At 33.9% G+C, this 18,726-nt stretch overlaps 1 protein-coding gene across 1 annotated transcript; it reads left to right on the plus strand.

Moving 5' to 3' along the window:
- The first annotated feature begins 339 nt into the window (after positions 1 to 339).
- On the plus strand, positions 340 to 15,105 carry LOC123670334 (transcription factor SPT20 homolog). Its single transcript, XM_045603834.1, has 18 exons — positions 340 to 375; positions 474 to 722; positions 1,258 to 1,413; positions 1,825 to 2,064; positions 4,870 to 5,091; positions 5,426 to 5,578; positions 5,960 to 6,266; positions 7,621 to 7,760; positions 7,831 to 7,913; positions 7,991 to 8,051; positions 8,863 to 9,111; positions 9,509 to 9,634; positions 10,157 to 10,289; positions 11,421 to 11,653; positions 12,066 to 12,233; positions 12,902 to 13,100; positions 13,596 to 13,712; positions 15,020 to 15,105. Exons 1-18 carry the CDS (start codon positions 340 to 342, stop codon positions 15,103 to 15,105), a joined length of 2,958 nt encoding a protein of 985 aa, XP_045459790.1.
- The last annotated feature ends 3,621 nt before the right edge of the window (positions 15,106 to 18,726 follow it).

Below are 18,726 nucleotides of genomic sequence, written 5' to 3' on the forward strand. Positions count from 1 at the left end.
CTGTAAATATTTAGTTCTTAAGTTGTGAATTGTAAATATGTATAATGTTTTATATATAAATTATATTTTTTATCAAAGTATTATGTAATAATATCGGTAAACTAAAAGCTTTTCCTTTGTAATCACTATTACTATCAACTTTCGACAGAACATAGAACTGTCAAAAATGTTGATGGACATTGGACATGTTATTTTACTGTCATGCAGTGTGAAACATAAATAAAGCGTATTAGTTTTCTATAAATCATGACTTAATACTCAAGTCTAAACTGTTAAAATGAAATAGTATATTTAAAAACGAAACTGCCACTTATATATTTCTTTTTAATTAATGACATTATGGATGGTTTAATTCACGCGGCATTGGAAGCAGAGGCAAGTGGTACAATAATTTTATGAATTGTTTTTCTGTTAAAGTGATAATTTGCTTTTAACATTTTATTTAACTATATTTTCTTTGTTTTTAATTTTAGATAATACTTAATCAGGCTAAACATGTGAATACAAACCTAACACAATTTGACAGTGGTGCCTCAGATCATAAAATGACTTGGACCCATGAAAAGATGCATCTAGCAGAATCTGTTGATGAATCTAGAATGAAGTTTCAAAGAAATTCAGTCAGCTCAGCGGCGAAAAGTATCGAGAAGTTTGATTTATTTAAAAAACTTCATGAACTATATAATGAGCTCAGCAGAGATGAATCTTCACAAGCTAACTATGTGAGTGATTTTTTAAATAGTTGTATTTGTTTATCTAAGACCATTTTTTAAACATTTATATTTTTCATTTTGAATAAATATATGTACGTAATGGAGAACTGCTCAGTCTGTAAGTTTTATTATATAAAACATTTGATTATTTTTACTTTATGAAATAATATTGTATTTTCCTTTTTTTAAATATTAAGTACTATAATTTACTTTACATTGATGTTCATAATATTCTGCTTAATATTAAGAAATTAATGGCATTGTGAGGTTTAATAGGTAAAAGCTAAAAATGATAAGTTATTCTATCATTAAATTATTCTAATTTTTTTTTCCAAAAATTAAAAAGTAACTAAACATACTAATTAACTTTAAAATATTTAGCCAATTTATAAAATAGGGTCACGATAAGAGTTAAAAATGAATTGTTTAAATTATTTTATGTGAAATTTGTTTAAATATAATAAATTTTGTAAAATTCAGCAAGTCATAATTTCTTTTAAATTAATTTTTTTTTTATATGACGATACTTTTTTTATAATTTCAGCAAGGGCTAAAAACTACTTCTTACCTATTAGAAAAGTTACTAGCGACATATAACTTAAACACATTAATAATAAATCTGTACCCGGGCAATAAAGGATACTCTCTTTCATTGAAAGTTAATGGGAACACACAGGTCATTCAGCCGCCAGATGTTAATGTAAGTATATAGATATAGAATATATCTACAATAAATTGAAATATAAAAAGTCATCACCTGTACTTAATAAACGTCATTAGAGAATATAACCAAGGGTTAGATATTATTCTTGTGATTAATCCCTCATAAAATAATATTAGTATACATAAACATAGTTTATGAATTGTTCCTCTGATAAAATTAGTATAAAAATGATTTTTGAAAATTATATTACACTTTATAAAGATAAAAATTTGTTTAAATAATTCACTATAAAACTTCTTAGCATATTTTATTAATCCTCTTACTATTATTAAGCTACATTATTCAGAACTAACAAAAAGTAAAAACATCACACTATCACTGATAATGGATGTTCCATTATTATAAAACAGGAGGAATTGAATTTTCAAATTTTTATATTTATTTTAGGCATCATCAAGTCATGAAGAAACTCTGATAGAAACTCCAAGGTGGCCATATGAAGAGGAAGAGCTATTAAGTTATATAGATAATGAGGAATTACCTGTTGTGCTGCTAGATCTTCTGGAGACCGAACATTCTTGTTTGTTCTATTCTGGTTGCATTATAGCTCAAATAAGAGACTATCGGCAGGCTTACCCAAGTTTTGTATGTGATACACATCATGTACTGTTGAGGCCAACTAATCAGGTAATTTTATGATTGAGGCCAACTAATGAGGTAATTTTATGATATTTTGTACAAAAAATAAAGAACATTGTCATAGTTATTTAAAATAGTTATGTAATTTACTATGTAAATAAATATTTCCGCTTTCTAATGTGGTAGCAGCTTGCCCTAAAAAATGTATATACTGTTGTATATACCTAGCCTTTACTCATGATGTCTTATGTGTAGGGTTTGTTATTAGGTATCTTTATATTTCTCTATTTGCATGTAAAAAGTAATTGATTTGAATAAAAAAAAAACTTGATAGAGCTGTATTAACTTGTCTGTCTGTTTCACTTTATTATCCTAATATATATAAATTACGCATCTTGTTATTTGTCCGCTATGGACTCCTAAACTACTTAACCGATTTTAATCAAATTTGCACACCATATGCAGTTTGATCCAACTTGTAAGATAGGCTATATTTTATTTTGATATATGCCATTTATATTTAATAAAAAAAAATAATATGGCGGTACGAAGCTCGCCAGGTCAGCTTAGTACTTTTATCACACCTCATGGTAAGCGATTACCATAGCTTCTAGAATCTAGACGCTTGCAACATCAGAAGTATCGCAAGCACGTTGTCAATCCTACCTCTTATTTTCCCGCCAAGCGCTCTGGTCACCTTATTCACCAACAGGAACACAACACTGCTTCAAAGCAGTATTATTTAGAGGTTCTAGATTTTATATAGGATATTTCTTGCTTTTTTTTACTTCAGTTTGTTCATGACCATGTCAGGCGTGTTCACTAGTCATATATTGTTAAACTTTTTTTTTAGAAATCATAAGTATTTATTATCAACAAGTCTTACAACAAGTATTAAAAAAAATTAGTTAAATTCTTGTTTTTGTTATGATTTTCAAGGAGAATGATGAATGATGAGATGAATTTCAATATATGAACCAAAACTATCATAAAATTGATCAAGGTTATTTTCGTTCGCGTGAAATATTTATCATATCAAATATCTGTAAAAATAAAATATTTCAGTATGGGTGGATGGAATATCTAAATTTGTTATTTATTTGTACCTATTTTTTTTTACTATACTTTAATCGACGTATGTGAACAACTTTTTTACCGATTTATAAAAAAGGAGGAGGTTCTCAATTCAATTGTATTTTTACCCGACTGCCAAGGAAGGGTTATGTTTTTCGCGCGTATCTTGTATGTATGTATGTTTGTATGTAATATTCTTTACTACCTCATATTTCCAGAACCACTGAACGGATTTACATAATTGAGGTATCGTTAGGTTCGTCTTAGCTGCCCAAGTGTTCTTAGATAGGTGACATTAAAAAAAAAATCAAACATGGCGGCTGCGCGAAGCCATTGTAGTTAATGAAAAAAAATTTTTTTTCTCGAATACTACAATATGGGTATCAAATTGAAGGGCACAATACAAGGAATTTAAAAAGGTATATCATGATTATTTTATATTTTTTTTTTATGTATCGCTTCAGCCTGTAATAACCCACTGCTGGGCATAGGTCTTTTTCCCCATGTAGGAGAAGGATTAATCCACTACGCTCCTCCAATGCGGGCTTGCGGATATATTCTCTACTACGAGTAACTATCGCTATTAAGTGTGCATAATAACAACCGGGACCGAAGGCTTAACATGCTCTTCGAAGTACGGTGGGGAGACTTACAAGGACTTTATAAACACCCAGACAACGGTAAATATCTGTATGCCAATACGAATTTTTGTCATGTGCGGGGATCAAACGTGCAAACGCCATCGCAACAGCCATAAACCAGTGCTGTGACCGTTGCGCCAACGTGTCGCGTTTTTATATAACTCAGAATTTTTGTCTGGGTGGATTTTAGTATTTTTTTGCAATTGAAAGGTAGTGCATGTCGTGTGGTCCCTACAATTACTTCTCGGGTTATATCTAATAATGCGTATTTACTTGACTATTTTTTCGTCGATCTACGTTGAATTATACTAAATAACATTTCATTGAGTATACCGGTTTTGATGATTCGGTTTTAACCGAAAGTTGATACTTGTCTTGTAGACCCATTAAATTTTATCGGGATCTGATGAGTACTTTTTGAGTAATATTTGATACTGCGTATTTACTTTACTATTTTTTGGTCTACTTACGTTGTATTACTTGTTGATTCAATTGAAGTTGGTTTTTTTTTTTCGTTTACGAGTAAACAATAAATTATACTACTTATTATTTTACGATGATTATAGAACCGGCATGAACCATTAAAAAAAAAAAACAAATTAGTGGAAAAATACGTAGAGTATAAATCGTCATTACACGGACATCTATTTTCTGCAATTCTATGTTTATGTGGTGAAAAATTACTGAAAAGTTTGGTGATAGCATAAAATTTAACGTAGTCGCTTCTATTGCTGCGGGCATGTCTGGCGTATTTGAGGCTAAATGTATGGTGTACGATTGAAGTATTGAACATCTGTCTAATTGTTGTGGCAATGAATATGTTAAATTAAGTTAATCACGAAAATAAAATAATATTTAGGTAGCAGAACGATAAAAAACTGTCCTTACAAGTAACAACTAAAATATATATATTATATTTTTTTCAGAGCGTTATAATAGAGGATCAATGACGTACACCGTGTGCATCACTCGGTTACACCGATTTAAATAAGACTTACTGGCAGATAGCTTATGTAAATTAGGGTACTTTATAATAAAAAAGGGAATAAAGCTCTGAACAAATTGAATTGCCAACGGACGAAATGGCTTCTTAGAATTAATTAAGAAGAAAAAAATAATACAAGTATTTTATTTCCAGAGTATAATAACAGACGCGATGTGCATCGGTGGTCGTTGTGGTTGGGTGGGTGAGGAACGGGGGGCGCTAGAAGCAGTGGAGGCTGCTTTAGTTCACGCTGCAGCTCCACCGCTTTGCTTAGAACCCCGTCCCGCTGTAGGCCTACTGGCAGCAAGATTACACGCCGCTCCACGACTCTTCAACACACCACGAATACGACGACAAGCAAAACGATTCTCTCAGGTAACTTAAATGATTCAGTTATTTGCCAAAGAATAAAAGCTTATTTTACCAATATTTGGCAAGAATCAGTGAGATTTAAGCAGTAATCAATGTAAGATACTCGAACCTAGATATTCAAACAAATATTAACATATTTTCATTTATTTTAATTACAAACATGTGTTCCGGTGTTACATGCATTAGATGAAGTGATGGTTTTTAGGCAAGCAAGTGATCAAGCACAATCCTAGTCCACTAGAAAAATTTATATAATTTTTAAGATTTCATATTTCTATTATTTATTCTTTGTTTGCATATGAGAGCCTCTAACTAAAGTGTTACTTATTTGTCATAGGTGGCTGTGAATAGAAAAAGAAAATTGGACCAATTTACGCATTACCATGGATTAGAGTTACTGGAATTAATACATCGTCAAAGAGCGAAAAACAGCAGACAATCTGTTCCACATACACGACTCACTTCAAAGTTTCCTAAGAAACCACCAGAGGTAATAATGTAGCATGAAAATATTCACATTTATCTTTTATTAAAGATTACTTATAATATATTACAAGTAATCTTTAAAAACTATATCTTAACCAAAAACATAGTGGAAAATAGATTTTGAGAAATTTTCTAAAATTAATTGTTTCCTTGTACAAATAAATTAATTTTGGAGTTAAATATTTGTTGATGTTGATTCTCGTATAGCACAAAAAAATACTACAGCATACATACTGCATGAAAAGTTTTGCAGTTATATATTTTAAGAGTTTTATTGTCGCAAGCAAAAGGATGTTTCTAATGCTAAACATGTTCAAACTGACAAAACTTCCGGAGATACATTTCGTTTCAATGATTATATTTCTTTATTTATTTTATTTTACAGGTTTTCAAATCAATAGAACCTCCAAAGATGGAGCCGTTACCGCTTGCTTTACCTTCCGAACCAAGTGGACCTTTACGCTTAGCACGTGCGTATGAAAGGCCTAGACCCACACACGACTGCCATCCACAACTAGTTGAGGAATATATCCTGGAGACTGAAAGAACATCACCTCATGGTCCTGGGTTTTTCCATATAAAGCTTTCGATATTACAGCGGCCGTCCGATCAAGAGTTCCTAGGGGAGTTGTATGTGGATAGAGATCACGTTGAAGGCGAGAGGAATGGTGCGGCATGTAGGTTTACTTTAGGTAAGTGTTTTAAATTTATTTTGGACACCATACATTATTAGCTTACACATTTGACTTTGAAGTACAATGGGTGGACCTATGGCCAATCAGCCACTTCTTCCAGATTACCCAAATGTTTGTTGTCAGTTTCAAAGAGGCTTTTAAATTAACTATAAAAAAGTTAAGTAAGTATAAAAAATATTAATTAAACATAACATTGATTCACATTATTTTGTAATTTAAAAATAACCGAATTGGAATTACTTAAAGGTAAACTTATAAATGGACTATGACATATAGTTTTGTAATATTTTGCTGTAAACATGTTTGATTGTATTATATTGTTACTACTTCATTCCCTTAATAATTGAAGATTTTTATTTATGTTTAACCGATTTCAAAAAAAGGAGGAGGTTACTCAATTCGACCGTATATATATATATATGTTTTTGATAATTCTTTTTTTGTTGGAAAGGAGATATCCCTAGTTTGGTACCATAATAAGGAAACCAGGCTCTGATGATGGGATCCCAGAGAAATCGAGGAAAACTCGAAAATCCGCATAACTTTTTACTGGGTGTACCGATTTTGATGATTTTTAATTTAATAGAAAGCCGATGTTTATCATGTGGTCACATTTGAATTTCGAGATCTGATTACAAATTTTGAAGTAATCTTTGATAATGCGTATTTACTTGACAATTTTTTCGTCTACAGTCTACGTTGTATTACTTGTCGATATAATTGAAGTCGGTTTTTCTTCGTTTGCTTGCAAACACAATTATTTTTTTATTTATCAAAACTTTACTGCACACAAAAAGGAAGATACAATTAAGAAACATTAGATACAAAACAAATAAGTATGAAAAGGCGGCCTTATAGCTTATAGCGATCTCTTCCAGGCAACCTTTAATGAAAGTAGTTTAGTAAAATTTGCCGGGAAGATTGCGCAAACAAAATGCAAGATGCAACACATCCTGAAATCAGCTTAAAATACTAAACATAGTTATATAATATAATATTCATACATCAAATGATACATACAAATTCATATACATACATACACAAAAACGTACATAAATACATACAAAATATATACATACAAACATACACATAGAAACAATATACCAATAGAACGATTTTTAAAATTCTTTATAGTTTCTGCTTACGGATATTAGTGGGTAGGGAATTCCAAAAATTAGTCACTTTAGAGGTGAAGGAGTTACCTACTTACGCATTTGAGCGACAAAGGGGCAAATTTTCTTAGCTTAGACAACAGTAATTCTTTCCATAAATTTTTGATAAAATACTGTATCATACGTAAAGGTAAAACCTTACATGTTTTTGAGCAGTACAATATTCTTATAAACAACAGGGTCACGACTGCAAGCAAATAAGTACATACAGCAATTCACGGAGATATTCACAGAGGAAGGGAGGAAATCGGTTAGGATAAAACACATTGTTCCTGGACAGTTACCGAGAGTCTCATTCACGGGAGGCATGAGAGAAATGGTAATTATTCGATTAATAATACGGAAAATTAAACGAGAGGACATTTTAAAAAATATATTTTTATTAGCAGGGACAACAGTTATTACTACAACAAAGATCTGCACAAGCAAATAGTTCCACGATACAAACGCACGCAACCTCAGTGCCAGTAGTGTAAGTTTCATTTTTAATATCATTGAGGAAACATTGATATTGAATAAATAGAATATATTATGCATTATAATTTACAGAACATCTGCCATCGCGGCAACTCCCAATGCTCACACGAATGCAAGGCAGCTACCCATACTGGTTAGTATAGAATATAAAACATACATCGGTACGCAATATATTAAAAGTCCCTTGAGAATGTGTGTCTAATGGAGTTTTATTGTAATTTTACACTGCATAGTTATTATTGAGCAAATTTAAGATCACACTGCATTTTAATATCTTTTAATTACAACTGTTGAATGGTGATTTTTAGAAAAAAATAAAAATTATATTTTATTACTGTTTAAGACTGCTTTTCTGTTATTGGAACGAAGTTTCTTACGGCAGGCTTTACATTTGGCTGGGCGACCGAACTGAAACAAATGTGATACTAAAACCGTAAGAAAAATATATAACGTAAACCGTAACATAACAGTACAGACGTAATATCATTCACACGACTGTATAATATGACGTTTGTAAAACTAAAATATTAAAAGTAAACTTTTTTTAAATTATTTATTTAATTTTTTACTGTCGACAAAAATAAATAAAGACATGTTTTTTTATTTCAATTAATAGTTTAAATTATTATTATTATTATTTTGATTTATTTTATTTTACGGTATTTGTTATTTTCTATAGTACTAAATTTCCTAAATAGGTACTTATATGTACTTAATTAAAAACCAATTAACAAAATTAAAAAAATCTCAAGCACTAGAAAATATAGGTATATAAAATTCAACTTATTTTTCAAATTGTGTTGCTTTTATACTATCCGAAGGAACTTCGTTCCTACCTGGTGTCCCATGACACCACATAATTTTATTTTTTTCCTTCAATTTTATTTCTTTAAAGAAAAAACACTATAAATTTTATACTTAATTTAATCATTACGTTCCAATAGCAAGCTCAACTACAGCAAGTGGGTAACGTCGGTGGTGTGACCGCAGTTGGTACAGTTGTTGGAACAGTGGGTGCAGTAGGGTCAGTGGGGACAGTAGGCCCGGTGGCTACGGTGGGGACAGTGGGGGCAGCGGGGGCTGTTGGTACAGTGGGGCCAGTAGGGAACGTAGTCAACGTGGGGGCTAATGTTGCTGTTGAGACGGCTTTGAAGCAACAACCGTCTCCTACCACACCACGATTGTCACCACAGGTAAAATTCATCCAACTTTAACATGTTATACGATTTAATTTTAATGACAAAGCGAAATAATGCACTAAATTACAAGGTATAGATAGTATTAAATACTTTAATCTGATTTGATAAAACTTAATAGTTTAAAAGGTGTTAGAAGTTCTCTAACATTTTGGATTAGTAGTCAATATCATATCATATACAAGTACAAGTAATATAGGAAAAAATTAGGATATTTTTTATTTTTTAATATCAGTAATTGTAAAATTAATTTAACTAAAGATACTTGGATATTTTAAAATAAGACTGTATAATATGGTTTTTGTCTTGTGCGAAAACTTTTTATATGTCATTTCTGACCAATTCTTAAAAAGTTTTAAAGATGAATTACTATAATCATTTTTTTGCTGTCCAGGCTTCAACGAATCAGTTACTAGCGCAACAGCTAACAAATCCACCTCAACCACTCAACCCTCAAAAGATGCAGTCTGCTATCATACACATACAGCATCCACTCATGTCCTCTGCTGGAACCTCACAGGTCTGTAACTTTTAATATATTAATTAATGTGCTTATCATAAAATGATATATGAATTGTTGTGAAATTATTATAAGCTAATTATAATATTATCTTAAGCTATAATAATATTTAAAGAGAAATAAAATATAATAAAGAGAAAAATATAATAATATTTCTCTTTATTGGTAGGCATAAAATATCTTGCTCCAACTTGGGAAGTATCTAAACCTTACAGAAGATCACTTCAGTCTAATACAGTCCTCTGCTGGACATAGGTTTCCACAAGCTCGCGCCAAAAATGGCGTGAACTCATGTGTGTTGCCCATAGTCACCACGCTGATCAGGTGGGTTGGTGACCGCAGGGCTGGCTTTGTCGCACCGAAGACTGCTGCTCGTCTTCGGTGACAGAAGATCACAGCTAAATAATGCTCTAAATAATCTAATGAAGTGTTGTGTTCCTGTCACTATAATTACTTATATATTTGTCTACTTCTTTAGAAGTAGCATATTTTTAAATGTTTTTACAAAAATAATTGATGTAGGTCCAGAGCATACAGTATACAACTACAACGACAGCTCAACAAAAGGCGACAATAACAAAACCAAGATCAACAAATCCGGCCATAAACGCGCTTGTCACTAGTCTTATGAATTCAGCGCAACAGTTTCAACAAGGTAATAATAATTTCAAACACATACATACTTATTACAATTATACTTGTTAAAAGTTACCATTTTTATATGTATATATTAATATTGATAGAGTTATTTATTAGATTAGATTTAGATTAGAGTTATTCATTAGATAATTATTCAGAGATTCATTGAGATATTATAATGATAATAAGTTCGGTCGATTGTCTTATTTATTCTGCCCCGATACCATTTGGTATCGAATAAAATAGGGGGTTCGTGGCAGATATAAAAAGTATATAATTAGAAGTGACAACGTGATAACAAATCCAAATTGCTTCTTGTTAACGCCTTGCAAGTGTATGTCATAATCAATAATCAGTTAAGTATTTCATCTCATAATGTGTATATGATAGTGATTTATTGGTATTGTATTGTAGGGCAGAGTCCGTTGATTTGCTCATTGAGTAGACATGCTGGTTGGGGACATTATACTATGGAAGTAGCTGAAGTAAACTAATCTAGCTGTATCGACATCTGTTAACAACCTTATTCTTTTAACCGCGTACGCTGAAGAACTCAGTCTATCCGTCAGTTGACAGATATGGGGTCCCCACTGCAACTTTGAATCAATGGTGATTCCTAGAAGAACGGTCGAGTTAACTAAGTTCAATTTATCACCATTGAGTTTTGGTTTCATATCGATTTGTTTTACATTTGGAGCAGGAAATTTGATACAATTAGTTTTTTTACTATAGAGAAGTAAGTTATTCACACTAAACCAGTGCATCAGTTCAGAGAGAGCATTGTTTACATCGTCATAGTTGGTTTCTTGTCTACGTAATTTAAATATTAATGAAGTATCATCAGCAAACAATACAATCTCATGCTTCTTCTCTACTAAATACGGTAGGTCGTTTATGTATATTAAGAACGAGAATGGATCAAGAATTGAGCCTTGTGGGATTCCCATCTGTATATGAGACCCAGACGACTTAGTACCATTCACTTCAACCCTCCGAGTTCTATCACTAAGATAAGAACTCAGAATTTTTAGTGCGATATTTTTAATGCCATAGTGATTGAGTTTCCTGATTAATGTGTTGTGATGAACACAGTCAAATGCCTTAGATAAATGAATGTAATAAGAGTAATCCGTCGCGGTGTCTGCAGCGGCGAGCCAGAACGCGGCGAAGGCGGTGGTGAGCACGGCCAGCCCGGCCAGCAGCAACGCCACCATCCTCAACCTGCTGAACAGCGCGCCCGCCGCCATGGCGCCCGCCGGCGACGCGCTCGACACGCACAAGCTGCTCGCGCGCACCGTGTCGCTCGCCGGCGCGCGCCTCGTGGCGCACACCGCGCCCACCTACACGCAGGTACCGCCCTACTCTGCACGCTGCATGCAGGTACCCACTGTACACTGTACACGTAGGTGCCCACTGTACACTGTACACGCAGGTACCCACTGTACACTGTACACGCAGGTACCCATTGTACACTGTACACGCAGGTACCAACTGACACTGTACATACACGCAGGTACCAACTGTACACTGTACACGCAGCTACCATAGTACACTGTACACGTAGGTACACAATTCATAAACTATACACTCAGGTATCTTACTATTAAACTACCGCTACTAGTTATAATTTTACTTAAATCACCAATGATGAAGCGATTTCCATTCAATTGTTTAAGTGATGAAATCAATCGATAACGTTTTAGATAGTGCTTGTCTTATGACAGGCGCTATCGACAGTCACAAAGTCACAATTCGAAGAATCGTTTGCATTAAAAGTGTGACGTGGCCGCAGGTGATGAGCGGCTACCCGCGCGATAGCGAGTCGACGAACGTGTCGAGCAGCGAGAGCGCGCTGCTGGAGCGGCTCATGGGGCCCGAGCCCGCGCCGCCGCAGCCGCAGCCGCAGCCGCAGCCACAGCCACAGCCGCAGCCGCAGCCGCAGCCCGTGTGCCATCTACAGGTATCTACAGCTGCCTCTGCTGGGCAAGGCCTCTAAACAATAGCACAGCTAGATTATCGTGCTTTAAATATGGAGCAGCCCGACTGGGGTAGTACCTCGACCTTACATTAGATTACATTATAGCTAAATAATACAGCTTTTAAGCAGTAAGGTGACCAGAGCTCCTTGGGGAATAGGGGGTAGGGACGGCCGTGTGTTTGCGATGCTTCTGGTGCAGCAGATGTCTATAAACTACGTTAATCGCTTAACATCAGGTGAGCCATACGCTCGTTTGGCGACCCAGTTTTTATAAATGTCTGAATTCTGTTCCTAGTAGGTAAACTTTGAAATACATAGTTTTTACAGAACCGTCATATGTAAATAGTAAGTAGTCCATAAATCAGTTTCTATTTTTTTCATTGGAAGCACGGTGTTAGAAGTTTTAACTTTGATGTTTGTAAGTAAAGTTGCATAATGTTGATATCGACTTGGTAACTAACTATTCTTATTTAGCATTATATAGATTTCTTTAGTTTCTATATGTGGTAGCTTGTTATTAGCTTTTTTTATTCATATTCTGTATTAATTATAGTTATAATAAGCTGTAAGCTATCCTAATAAAATAAAATAAATAAAATAAAATAAATAAAATAAAATAAAATAATTTTTATTAACACGCGATTTTTCAGGGTTTAAGTCTTACATCATTACAAGGCCTGCAGAGTATTCAGGGTCTCCAGAACGTACAAGTACAAATACCGGGTTTGTCGGCGCCGATATCGTTATCTCTCAACGTGTCGGGTGCGCCTAGTGGACTACTGGTCTCGGTTCCTCCGACGACATCCGTAGTACTGACAAACCAACCTTCAGTACTGTCTTTGCCCATTGGTAAGTTATTATTTTTCATACTATTCGGATTTTTTAATTTATGCTATCAATTTTTAATGTTATAAATTTTTTATATGGTGATGATTCGTTAAAATAAAGTTTTAAATTATATAGGAAGTAAAAAAATGTGTGTGACAACGCGTTGGCGAAACGGTTATAGCACTGGTTTGTGGCAGTTGCGCAAACTTCTGTACGGGTAAACCAGATGTGTGCCATGCACGGGGAACGAATCCGCGAATGCCAGCGCTACAGCCATAAAATACAGCCAAAGTGCCAGTCGTCAAAAATAAACATGAGCCACGGTTACTATAATGAAACAAATTTTTCGGATTTTATCTCGGTTTATTAGGTTTTTTACATGCCGAAGTCCTCCCGTGACGGGCATGTAAAAATACCCAATAAGCCGCGATAAAATCCGAAAAAGTCGTTTCATCATAATTAGCGAAATCCGCGTAAACATTAGACAAAAATATATGAGCAACGTTTGTCCCTCAGCGCAACTGATGTCGAGCGGCGTGAAAGGCGGCGTGCGCGGCGGCACCGTGCAGGTGGTGCGCGCGCCGCGGCCCGCGCGCCCGCCGCGCCCGCCGCGCGCCGCGCTGCAGCCCGCCGGTCGGTGTGCCGCTGACCGCTGACGCTGACCGCTGACCGCTGACCGCTGACCGCTGACCGCTGACCGCTGACCGCTGACCGCTGACCGCTGACCGCTGACCGTTGACCGCTGACCGCTGACCGCTGACCGCTGACCGTTAACCGCTGACCGCTGACAACTGACTAGTGACTACTGTTCGCCCCCTACTCGACATTCGATCATAATTCATTTCAATTAGAACTTTGACCATTGTTAAGGTTCTGTTTGTCAAAGACTTCTAGAACAATAAACAAAAGTTGCTGTGTGGTTACGGCAGTAAGAATATAGCCACCCCCTCTCTTCCCATGGGTGTCGTAAGAGGCTACTAAGGAATGACGCAGTTCCACTACCACCTTGGAAGTTAAAAATCCGACCGATGGCGGGATAACCGTCCAACAGCTGGCTTTGAAATACACAGGCTGAAGACAGGCAGCAGCGTCTTCTTTGCGATAAATCCAGCCCTGCGGTCAAAAACTCGCCTGCCCAGCGTGGTGACTATGGGCAAAACACTAAGAGGTCTATCTCCAGCAGTGGACTGCGATAGGCTGAAATGATGATGATGATAATGAATGATGAATATAGGAAACGAGGACACTAATGAATTATTACATTAATATATACACACATATATTGATATTCAAATAATTGTATTTCTCGCAAACGAAAAAAAAACCGACTTTAAAATTACATCGGACAAGTAAAGGGCCGTCCATAAATTACGTCACACATTAAAGGGCCCCGAAAGGGGTATCGAAGGGGGGAAACAGTTAAAATATTTGTGACATCACATTTCAAAATATATTTAAATTTTAGTAATAAAACATGATATTTGAACAAGATTGCAAGATCTGTGAAGTCATAAACTGTGATAAAGACGGAAGAGAGGTAAAAAAAATCGTTAAATTCGTGTGACGTTTTTAATAGTCTTATAAGGTGTAGTTCAAAAATACTCGTCAGATCTTAAATTTAAATGGAATTACACGACAACACTGCTTTCGAATTAAGCTTTCGAATAAAACGAATCATCAAAATCGGTGCATCGAGTAAAAAGTTATGCTCTAATATACATTTAAAGAACAATCAAATTGAAAATTTTCTTCGTTTTTTGAAGTCGTGTGAAAATGTTCGTTTTGTTCACGAAATGTTAAATTTCAAGCGTTTGTGTTTGTTATTTAGCGGTTTGTAAATAAGCGAAATTTCGCGAAAATTACATTATATGTTTTACCATTTATCCGTCTGGCTGTTTGATATAAAATGGTTCATTTAGAAAATGTATGTCTTGTTACAGGCACCACACAGTTTATAACACAAACGCAAGCGCAGACCCTAAATGCGCATCAAGTGCGCCGGAAATCGAATACTGATAGTTCATAGTAAAAACTGAAATTCTATCTCACTGCCGATTTAGTAAAATTAAGTGTAAATATTTGTGTATTAGAAGAAATTTATATATTAAGTTAAGTGACAAAGTGAAACTGAGCTGCGTGCAATATGCGATTCTAGCAGAACTTTTCTTGTATAGTTTAGAAAGAATTAGACTTTCGAACATTCGATAACTATAGGACTCAAATACGTAACGTTACCACGAGTTTCCCACTGAGACTGAGAAAAATGTAGTAGAAATGCACGCTTAAAAAATTACATCTTTTAAATATAAATGAAATGTTTATCGCAAAGAATTTTTAATGTGTTATCGTGTAATTCATCATTTGTTTGTCGCCATATATGTTATAATTATGTATGTATATATGTATATATATATGAGTCACAAATTATTTATAAACGAAATCGATGTTTTATTTTTATTAAAATGCGTGGAACTAGATCATGACATGAACGTGACTAAATTGTAAGCGTCGTTTACCTGTAATTTAGAAGGTTAGAGAGAGAGTCGATTATTGAAATGAAAAGAATTTATATCTCGTTAGAAATGTTTGTAACGACTGTAAATTAATAGTTATTTTAATATCGAAAAGTACAATTGCCGCTGCGTTTGTAAATACTGATATTTTAACATAAATGAAATTATACGCCTTCGTATTTGAATATAATAATGTTGTACTTAATGTGATGACATAATTAGTGGCCGATTGTAATATATTTAAATGTGCTAATCAGTATTATAGTAACTGCGCGCAATTGATATAAAGGTAGGGACAGTTTAACATTTTTACTCACACGTCTAATTATTTCAATAATAGTTCAATTGATGTCTTAAATTATTTACAGTAAAGTAATATTATTTATTGATTTATTTTGTCCGTGTAGTGTTTTAATAAATTGTGTCTACCTTTATATAAGTAAAATTATGTACAATGTAATTAGTTTGTAAATATGTAATATACTCAATTTCATCACAGGATGGCAAGTATGAAAGAGTGAGAGACGCTTTGGATGTTAAGTTTTGCGATGTGTTCAATTAGTACCTATTAATGCTACAATTGTACATAGTTAAATAAAATGTAACTTTATGAAGGGATTGACACTTGTTTTAAGATATGATATTGTCGTTTGCAATGTAATGGATTTTTATTATTGTGATTTTAAACGAACATCGAAGATTTTGTAGGTAAAACAGATTTGTTTAAACCGGTCTGCTCCGTCTAAGGGTTATTTTTATTCAATATTGACGCGATTAAGATAAACTGAATGTGTATTTTTTCTACTATTCATTTCTTTTTTATAGTTAGAACTTTTTATATTAAACTAAATAATATACACCATTCATAACGATGATATATTTTATCTTTTATAACGTACGTCACATAATAATTTGGTCTTCGTTTTAAAATTGTTTAAGTTTTCGTACAGTACACGGCCGTAAATAATGCACATCGACCTTTAGAAAAAGACAATCGGCTAATTTCAACCTCGTAGAGCGTTGTCTCTGACGCATATTACCTATGAGACGTATCGGACTGTCAGAATTTCGTATGACAGATCTAATAGTGTAAGATCCCAGCTCCAGACATTTCTCATTTTTTTAAGGACAAAATATATAAAATAAAGTAATATTAGTGTATACATAGCTGTGTGGCTACGGTAGTAAAGGATATAGCCACCCCCTCTCTTCCCGTGGGTGTCGTAAGAGGGGACTAGGGATAACACAGTTCCACCACCACCTTGGAACTTAAAAAGCCGACCGATGGCGGGATAACCATCCAACTGTTGGCTTAGAAATGGTGCGACAAAGCCAGCCCTGCGGTCACCAACCCGCCTGCCCAATGTGGTGACTATGGGCAACACACATGAGTTCACGCCATTTTTGGTGTGAACTTGTGGAGGCCTATGTCCAGCAGTGGACTGCGATAAGCTGAACTGACTGACTGACTTCATACTACGATGTATATTGCATATATTTTCTCAATTAGAAATAAGGAAGGTCTGTTTGGGATCTTTGACTGATACGAAGTCGAAATTAGCCACTCTTTACAAAGGTCGGATACTGTACCGCGTGAAATTAGTTTGATCGTTGGACCTAGACTCTCTTAGTATGTTTTGTTGTGCTTTAATCTTGACTATGAATTAAATTGAATAACGCATGAATACTTGAAATCAGTTTTACGTTATTATATTACAAAATTGTCAATTAAAAATATTTTTTTATTATACTTATGACATTTGAAAACTATGTTGTGGAAATTTTATGCAAAAAATTATGCATTCGAAATAATTCGCACGATCTAACATTTTTTTTCGTTGTTTGTATGAGATACTAAAATTAATTATCAGTGGCTAAATTTTTGGAGGGCAGAAATGTTCACAGGTGTCATTTAGTCGCACGTAGTCATGAGGTCGACATGAACTATAATAAAACTGTTTATGAAGACAGCTTATATGAAATTAAGATACTTTTGGTATACAGTCCTATAATGCAAGAAATATTTTCTATATAAGATCTTTTAGAGAAAATTCCCGTTGTATATGTATCTTGTGATATATAATAGTAAATCATTCACTTATAGTTTATTTGCGTTAAGAAAAAGTGATTCATCAGTGCTACTTCGTGGTAAAGGGTAGTCATGTTGGGGTTAAAATTAAACCATTAATATTAAAGCTAAATTCTTATTACACAGTATTTTCAAAACATTAATATCAAGTAAATAATTCTTTTAAAATTTTATCAAAATCTTTAGAATTTTCATTAACATTTATAACAAAAGAATAATAATAATAAATAACTCTTAAATATCATTTCTGCAATATATTACGTAGTATTGTTTATGTAATATATATAGTATACTAGCTGACCCGGCGAATTTCGTATCGCCTAACACAAACTTTATCGTATGGTATTAAAGTTCAAATTGACTTTTAAGTATTATCACAAATCTTTTGTATGGGAGTAAAGAAAAGTGTTGTTTTTAGACTTTTTCAGGAAATTTTAATTTTTTTTTTTGAATTTTTCTCTCCGTAAGAACCATCCTCGTAATTCAAGGAATATTTTAAAAAAAGAATTAGCGAAATCGGTCCAACCGTTCTCGAGTTTTGCGCTTAGCAACACATTCAGCGACTCATTTTTATATTATAAATGTATGAAGTAAGGTATATGTAAGGTATATATATAAATGTATATGTGGATGTATATATTATATGTAGTATATTAACTTATTTTTGTATCATATAGGTTGTAAACTCCACGCCAATTCTTTATCACCTATTTGTACACTTCCCTACCGCTTTTCATTTTATACGCCCTGTCGTATAACCCTAAGGTTGTCTGGAAGAAATCGTTCTTAGCGATAAGACCGCCTTTGTATCTTTCTTCGTATGTATTACTTTTTTGTAACGTTTCTTTATAGGGTATAATAAAGAGTATTTATTATTATTATTATTATTATTAATTCTGTTCTGCGGGTTCCATAACATCACTAAGGTCTCGTGTTTTTTTCTACACTGACCATGTGGTCATAGTGTTTCTTACATTTGTAGTTCTGCTACGAATTAATATTGATCTAGTTTTTCTTTAGAAGTATCTTTAGGATTGGGTGAGAC

This window comes from Melitaea cinxia, chromosome 4 (assembly GCF_905220565.1).
Source record: "Melitaea cinxia chromosome 4, ilMelCinx1.1, whole genome shotgun sequence".
In the NCBI taxonomy this organism is placed as follows: domain Eukaryota; kingdom Metazoa; phylum Arthropoda; class Insecta; order Lepidoptera; family Nymphalidae; genus Melitaea; species Melitaea cinxia.